The sequence below is a fragment of the Dendroctonus ponderosae genome, unplaced genomic scaffold (assembly GCF_020466585.1).
Source record: "Dendroctonus ponderosae isolate FM_Combo_2020 unplaced genomic scaffold, Dpon_F_20191213v2 Dpon_F_20191213_1, whole genome shotgun sequence".
Classification (NCBI taxonomy): domain Eukaryota; kingdom Metazoa; phylum Arthropoda; class Insecta; order Coleoptera; family Curculionidae; genus Dendroctonus; species Dendroctonus ponderosae.
The window spans coordinates 9,631,069-9,639,551 of record NW_026017110.1 but is presented as its reverse complement, the minus strand read 5'-3'; the positions used below and the strand labels follow the sequence as shown (position 1 = coordinate 9,639,551).

General features: G+C 37.6%; 1 protein-coding gene across 1 annotated transcript in view; it reads left to right on the top strand.

Moving 5' to 3' along the window:
* The window catches only part of LOC109534278 (cholecystokinin receptor), a 38,601-nt gene that overhangs the window by 12,391 nt on the left and 17,727 nt on the right, over window positions 1–8,483 (top strand). The window contains exons 2-3 of the mRNA XM_048670617.1: window positions 2,846–3,069; window positions 4,996–5,161. Of these exons, the coding sequence (XP_048526574.1) occupies window positions 2,902–3,069; window positions 4,996–5,161 (334 nt within the window). The 5' untranslated portion in view covers window positions 2,846–2,901. The remainder of the gene's footprint in view (window positions 1–2,845; window positions 3,070–4,995; window positions 5,162–8,483) is intronic.

Here is an 8,483-nt window from a genome sequence, read left to right as displayed (position 1 = left end):
CGATAGGCGTCTGTCGATTCATCAAATAATACTTTGCAAAAAACAAACGGGATAACCGCTAACGTCCGTGCCGTATAGCGTGAATAACCCTGTATTTTCTGCAAATTATTAAAATTTAAATATTTAATTAATTGTGTAAAGTTAAAAAAGAAATTGTTAAAGTGTAATTTTTTCTATAACAAAAACTCAATTTTAGTATACTGAACCATTTGAACTTTGTCCCACAAATGAAGCTTTTTTACAACATTAAGACCTAAACCATTCGAAATTGTGGTAATTCTATTTCCATAATAAGTAATAATAATATAATAAGTCCCGGATAGCAATCCCCCCTATTCAAGGGCCACCCTAGTACCTATAGTGTATGGTATATTCAGTTCAATAGTAGAGAGTTTTTCGGACCCTTAAAATTGCGTTGGCCTTAAACGTTAAAAGTTATACTGATCATGCGCAGTAATAAAATAAAGTGTTCAGGCAAATAACGTTAAGTGTGGTTTTTAGTTTTTGATCCCGCGTTTGTGGTACTCTTAATGAAATAAACCTCACTTTATTGTTTTCTTATTCCGTTTTGTTTGGAAAAGTTTCAAAGTTAGTTTAAGTTTGTATTGTTATTAAACAAAAACTGGCTAAGCTGGAAGAAAACATTGAAGCTGCCTTTCTGCGCCCGAATGACCAGGGAGATGTGGATCACGATTTAATAAGAGGCTTAATTTAACACGACATCTTTGACCCACCTGTTGTTGCAAACCGAAGAGCTATTTTTAATTTAGAAAATATTAAGCCCAGAGATTGCCTTACCAATTTTAGGTTTCAGAAGGAACAAATTTCGCGCCTGATCAATGTCTCCGAATACCAGAGAAACGCATTATTTTTCTTACCAAGTCCATTTCACTATTAGTTGACGGAGCGGAAAATGGAAAATAAAAATTCAAAATCGAATAGTTAGGTTATGGGTTAGACGTTAGAACCTGTCCGTTCGATGTTAGTAGTGTTGCCAAAGTTCAAATTTGCCAAAATAATTTTTACATAAAATCCGTAATTTCGCAATAATGGCGTCAATTAATCAATTAAAAAGTATTATTTAAATTTACAGTACATTTCTTATTCTATTATAACCGCTTATTTTATTAATAATATGAGAAATAAGTCAAATATATCAACACCGTCGTTCCGCTTTTTAACCTTATGATTATTAACGTTACCCCTACTCGTACGTAAATAAAGGAACACGTTATCCTCTAATAACATAAATAGTTATTTCTTTACTGATGCGCATGCTCAGAATAACGGATAACATAAAACGTGTTGCAATTAAGGTGCCTAAAAACTCCCTAGTAGTTCCTCTTAGATGGATATTGGACAAAACCAATTAAACGTAAACAAATGCTAAATAGATATTAAAGAAATATAAATAGGTATTAGAGAAATTATAAATTGTTACTAGAAAATATAAATATAGTACATATGTACGCTATAACTTTTGTCGCACACCATGCGACGAAATTTGACTACCAACATAAAAACAAGTATGAATGAAATTTGTGTGATAAGTCGAATCTCTTTTATTGTGTTTTGGGCATTGGAGAACCTCAAGCAATCATAAAATACCAAAAACTTTATAATACTACCTAATTTAAAGCGATGTTGATTATTTATGTTCATCTTTAAAATTATTAGATTGGTGAAAATTACGATGCTGCCGAATCGATCCTAGATTTATGGGAAATGTTGTAATACCACATGACGTTTGCTTGTTTCATTTATCCATGACATTTGCGTTGACGGTATATTTGTGCTTTTCACACAAACCATTATTCCATAAAGAATAATCAGCAAAAGCGAGACACCATTGAGATATTTCTAGAATGCTTCTATTATTTATGTTTATACACTTAATTTATGACGAGTATGTCAACAACGCTCCACCGCCGATTGATGACGTGCTACCAAAGTTATTGCGTACAGACTATAGATATTCAGCTACAGTCAAAAGGACTACTCTATGAGACAAACTCACCTTGTACTGGGACAAACAAAAGGGGCACGAACACTAAGTATGTCGATGAATAACCAAATAACCAATTTTATCTAGGCAATATCGAGGACGAAAATCTGGAATCGATCACACTTTAAGTGCTGTTTGATTTATGTGACACTTGTTTACAGCTTTTGTTTCTAATTTCATGTTTTCTCACGCAAAGTCAATCGTCGGTATGTTAAGTGTTAAGACTTTTCAATTTCCATAAAACATAAAATTAAGGGCTACGAGGACAGATGCAAAGCGGTTCGATGTCGGATTACCGTATTAACTACATTTCGTTTTGTTTTATCGTTTTGACAGGGTGGCCCATGAGTTATGTGACGCTTAAACCTCTAAACTGCCCGGACTATCATAATTTAAGCTAACTTGCATTTTGTAACTTATATATACTTGCTAAACGCATAATTATGGTAGTCAGAGAAGTCAGAGCTAAAGGAAGTATTGTATTTGTGAAAATAAAGTTTTTAAAACGAAAAATTCAAAAGTCCAAAATATAACTCATGCCTCAAACTGAACATTAATATGAGCGGCATGGTCTTGCGAGAYTCTCGCAAGACTCTTGCAAAAGTCTTGATCTTACAGGACATGGTCTTGTCTTGGACAARACCAAAACCAGTCTCGCTCATCACTACTTCCACAGTTATGTGTGGTTAGTGGTGTTCAATTGCGGGCACCAGCTCAATCTGTTTCTGAGAAAGCAAAAAACTGCCGTGACATTTGAAGCTTGAACTTGTGAATTGCAACTGAATTCCGGCTGCCATTCCCGTTGCCAGAAATTTCCAGCTTAGACTTATTGTTTTCCAGACGGCCCAATGTAAACGCTTCATGTGAACTGCCCTGTTTTGGGAAGGAAATTCAGCATGTTCGACATGAATTGGACTTTCAACGAGAGCAACTGGACCGCGGCAACAGCACCAACAGATCCGCAGGTTCCACCCTGGTATGTTACAACCAAAATCCAGATCACGCTGTACGCCATCATTTTCCTGCTGGCTGTTATCGGAAACTCTTTGATTATTCTGACACTGGTAAGTGTTACACAATGCTGTTTTGGACGATCATAAAATGGGCCTTCGACCGGCCTGCTTAAAATTCCGCAAAAGTATTTTTAAACTCTCCGACATTATTTTAAATTCCATATACCCTTTAGGATCCGAACGACTTTTAATGAGAGTAGAGTCTCAGAAATTTCATACAACATTTTCAATTTTGGCAGCGCTACTCCCCCTGCGAACTCCCAAGTTTTCAAAAACATATCAAGGTTTTTGAGCAAAAGCACATCAAATCTCTGCAACCCGAAAAATCTCAATTTCAATCTGCAATTGGTCGGGCAAGTGAACTTAAGCGTTTAACTGTAAATTGCTTTCGAAATCGGCTACTTTAGAATTCCAGCGGCTGACGATATAAATCCGACTTGTTTCCTAAAAGAAAAACTTTTCGTTTACAAATGACTGAAAATTTGAGGCGACTATTTTCCACGGTTAATGGCCCGCTCCCCAATGTATCATCTTGGCCCGAAATGTGCAAGAGTTGAATTTTAAAAACCTTTTATGTTTATGAAGTGGAACATTATTATGAAATGCGTTGCCGCCAATAGCAAAATAAGACCCCAAGTATTTTCTCTTTAATTCCATTTTATCGCCTGAGCATGTCCGCTTTACGCCCCACGTTTAACCATTGAACGCCCGGCAAAATGCATGCAGGACAACGGTAATTTTAAATAAGAGTTTGCAGCTCTCCACAAAAACAGTCCAGATTCTCATCCAAAATGAATGGAAATACAGGGTGGTGCGATCGAGACGGGGGGGAAGATCACGGCAACTGGAGTGTTATATTCATTAGTTATTTTGGCTACAATGTGCCAGTCAAATGGAACACCCTGTATTTGCCCCCCACAATTGGTTCTCTTATAAATAAAGATTATTTGAATATAAGGATTATTGGGTCTGCGGTTAATAGTTTTCCAGATATAGTTGAAAGCACTTTTTGTAAACATGACCCCATTAAAAAGTCAATTGGTGTCATGCCAGGTGATCTGGATGTCCATTCACTTGCACCACAGCGTCCAATCCAGAAACTTATCTTGCATCATCTGAGGAATTTCTTACTATGATACCCTTGTACACCCTTTTCAAACCGATGTACTCAGTAACGTAAACAAATATGAACATGACTTACTATTTCCAAAACTGCTTTAAATATATACAGGAATCGTTAAGCCAAACGATCAAATCCATCGCGCCTATCTTAGCGTGCAATAACATACAGGGTGTGTCATTTAAAATATCAAAGTTGCAGGTACTTTTTCATATAACCGGTAACGCCGCCCAACTGAGAATATGTTGGGTCGATTTTCCTTAACTGAATGATGCAAATTTTTCAAAATTTCACGCTTTTGACCGCAAATTCGCCTTTGCACGTATTAGAAAGCCGAAAGCATCAACCTTGGAAAATCCATAAAAATCTAAGTGAATTGTTCCTTAATAAAGCCATCTGATCTAAAAAATTGAACGCTATAAATGTGGAAAAAGACCAATTTAATAACACTCGGTCCCTAAGCCCGGTATTAGTAGGTATATGGGTAGTTTGTTTCGGCAACTTCTGCTCAAATTCGTTATAGTTTTACGACACAATAAAGAAAGAACTTTCGTGAAAGTGCACCAGAACGGGGGCAGGTAGATATGCTGATGTAACTGGTTGTTAAAAACTAACTGGAAAACTTTGCCGCAAAATTTAATCGTTTAAACAGCGAAACAAGAACAAAGCATGGTTATTTAGTCGTCGTTGACCGAACTGCGGAGCGAATCTTCCGTTGTCTAATTGAAAATCCATTTTAATTAAAATACTTGGGAAAATTGCTGCCATATTTTCGGAAACTAATTTATTTATTGATGAACTTTAGGCAACAAATTCGTCGAGCGGAAGAAATGATGGACATTTTTTTGGGATTTCAGGCCCAAAATCGCCGCATGCGAACCGTCACCAATCTGTTCCTGCTGAATTTGGCCGTTTCCGATCTGCTTCTTGGTGTTCTGTGCATGCCCTTTACCTTAACAGGGTACATTTTACGGGACTTTGTCTTTGGCGAGGCCATGTGCAAGTTGATACCGTTTTTGCAAGGTAAGTATGCGAAAATACCCACACACAGAACTTTTTTTACATGGGGATTTAAAGTGTGTTGTCTTAGGGTATATTTGGAGTAGACCATGCTTGATATTTGAAAAAAACTATTTCTTCTAATATTAATTTGCAAGAAACCAAATCAGAAGTGTCTTTGATTGCAGCTGCAAATGAAGTTTTACTCACTCCACATGGTTATCATTTCAATTTTTCAAGAGAGACAGCAAAGTAGGCAAGCTGGGCAAGACATGCCAAGTTGAACATTTCGCACCACAAAAGAACTCCCAATCAAATAACTCCAATATGAATACAGCCCCGAATTGTGCAGACATAAATAAACCCATCCCAAGGGAATGTTCATTCTCTATGTAAATCCTGAGAAATCCGCAGGATTTAGCCCCAAAATGGATATTTTGACATGTAAATCCGATCTTTAAGTATGCAACGTTGTTGATACCTTTATTGGCGTTTTTCTTAGAACAAATTCCCATCGATTTAGAGCCACCCTTGGCGGCGTCTAATGCGCAAAATTTGACATTCAAATAGTCGCTCGTCTGGCTCTTTTTTCGTGTATATGCCATTTAAATTGAGAAAATTTCTCAACTTTGCCGCAAAGTTGGTACACGGACAAATTCCACGTGGTAGGACGGAAAATTATTTTCAAAGTGCAATATCCCGATTCAACCGTGCTGCATTAAATTGAGATATGATGTTATTTCTCTAGACTAGAAAGAGGCGTTGTTTGCTCTAAATGCGCTTTTATGCACCGTCCAAAGTTGGGATTATTGTTTTTTCCATCTGTACTTCCCAAAAAAACGCTAAAAACTTGCTCAGTGTTCAGTTTTTCCAACCAATCAGTGTCGTGTCCGAAAGGCAAAGTACATTGGACTCTGTTGAATGTCCATGTGGTGCCGAGCCCTTCGGGCACGACACTGATTGGGCGTCAAAGAGAACAGTGGTCAAATTTGCTTTTTTCTTACACTCGCAGCGCAAAAAACACTCTAAACTGGCTCAATGTTCACGTTTCCCACCCAATCAGTGTCGTGACCAAAGGGTTCGGCACCGCAAATACATTAAACTCAACTAAAACGTTTTTTTTTCACGGTTTTAGCAGACAAATAATCTTTGAAATACGAAAAAATTACTGTTTTCGGCAGGACTTGAACCTGCCACCTTCATGACTGTAGTCATGCGCGTAAAGCTGCGAAAAATACCATTCATTTAGAATGTTCGGACGCAAAAAACTCTTTATTAAACCCAACTTCAAAGTTTCTTCACTGACAAAACTGGTCGCCAACAACTCATGAAGAAACAGGATTTATTTGAAATATTATCGAGTCCGGACCTGTGCGTTTTCCGGCCAGAGTCACTGATGAGCGCACGTACTTGAACGCTGTCACAAATGCATCAGACAAAGGCAACCCTATCCGAGTCGTGCGTGGCAGTGTGCCAGAACCTGAGAGCAACAGGGCCGGCTTTCATTACATATGAAATAAAATTTAATTTGGTTAAATTTGAATATTTTTTGTAATTTCAATGTTGAGGTTTTGTTAGTTTGAAGTTGATTTCAACATATATGATGCGCCAATCCCTTCGGGTACGACACTGATTGGGCAGAAAAGTGAACAATTAGCCAGTTTTCAATGCAGACGCAGAAGGTTCTAAAGTCTCTAAGCACCCGCTATATTTCTATTAGTGTTTAGGTGATTTTATTTATAGGCTTAGTTACTGCCCCTTATTAAACTCTGTGCAGATTCTTTTTCAGGAGTAGTAACTTCGTCTGTGGACGAAAATCGTAAACTAAGTAATGTTTGGCATTCGCAGACAAAGAAAATCATCCGCCCGTAAAGTTTCATTTATTCTCGCAAGCTCTTCAAGGCATTTCGGATTTTATGCTCCCTTAAACTCCTTATTCAAAACCTCCAGTCTAACCGGGGAAAATATTGTTTGTTATTTCCAAAACAAGTGAACTTTGCAGCAAAACCCCGCCCACTGTACCCGGTGATTACGAAATGATCTAATTAGTATCGCAAAAGTGGGTCGTATCCCATGGGTGGCCTGTTAACAAGCCAAATATTTCTAATTTCTTTATGTAAGTTTTCTTCGAATCGTTCAAGTCACGTTTGGGTCCTTGGGAAGCAAAAAAATGTGTCTTCAGTTGAGTTACTGCCCCGTTTCTACGAGGGATTGTTAATTACATCAACTCTTGGCCCTGATGATGACCAAGTGATTTTTAATTAAATTCGCATTTTCATTTAAAGCCCACACAATATTTGAGTTTGACAAGAGTGTTTCCATGGCCCATTTATGGCATCGAGCAAAAATTTTAACGATTTATTTTAATTATTTGAACGGCGGTCGCCCTCTCGCGTCAAGAAGATTGACGACTTTTAATAATTTCTGAGGGTTGAGGGATTCCAGAAACCGCCAAATCTCCTTAAAGGGAAAACATAAATTAAATGAAAATCTCACGCTGCATAACAATGGCAGGGCTGTGCAGGGAAACCGGATCGACAGGTAACTTATTTTGAAAAATAATTGCTTCAAGCCGCAAGTTCTATATAGGCATTTTTTACGGATAGTCTCAGCAAAAATTAACCGGAACTTGAGCGGATATTTCATAGACTCCAACTATTTCAATTAAATTCCCCTCTCCTTCTGGCTATGAAGACACGAATGCTTGGAAAATGCCAAATTTTATGCAACCCCAGAATTCCGCCAACATTAATTAAATTTAAAATGCCATTTTAATGTTTTAATTAAACTTATTATAGTCGGGTGGCTCCTGGACAGACTTCAGCGGGAAAATGCAGTGGATTAGACCAAACTGGCGCGCAAATTCGTGCAAGAGAAATATGCCCTGTTATGTTTGGGAATCTTTCTGAAGTTGCATGCCAACTCGGTTCCAATTCAATTGATTCGAAGCTGAGCCAAATCCCCAATTAACAATGAAAAATTCCTGAGCTTTTCCTTGGACTGCAATGCCACAGTTTAAAGCCACAAAATCGGGGTTTTATAACGAGATAAAGATAAGTGATATCCGATGAGGGGTTAAGTCTTACCTGGAAGAAAAAAAATATTTTTCATTGCTAAAGCGAGTGCAATTTATAAAGGACTTTTGTGAAAGTGGATAGTTTTCTGATGATTCTGATATCGGCGTTGGAGTGGAAGAAAAATGGCTGCTGAACTGCACATATCGCTTGAACGGATGCAACACATATTGAAAAATGAATTGAAAGTCAAGCCTTACTAGTTCTGAGAAGTACACGAAATTACTGCTGAACGAAAAAAAGTTAGGTTCCAAATAGCAAAGGAGTTAGTT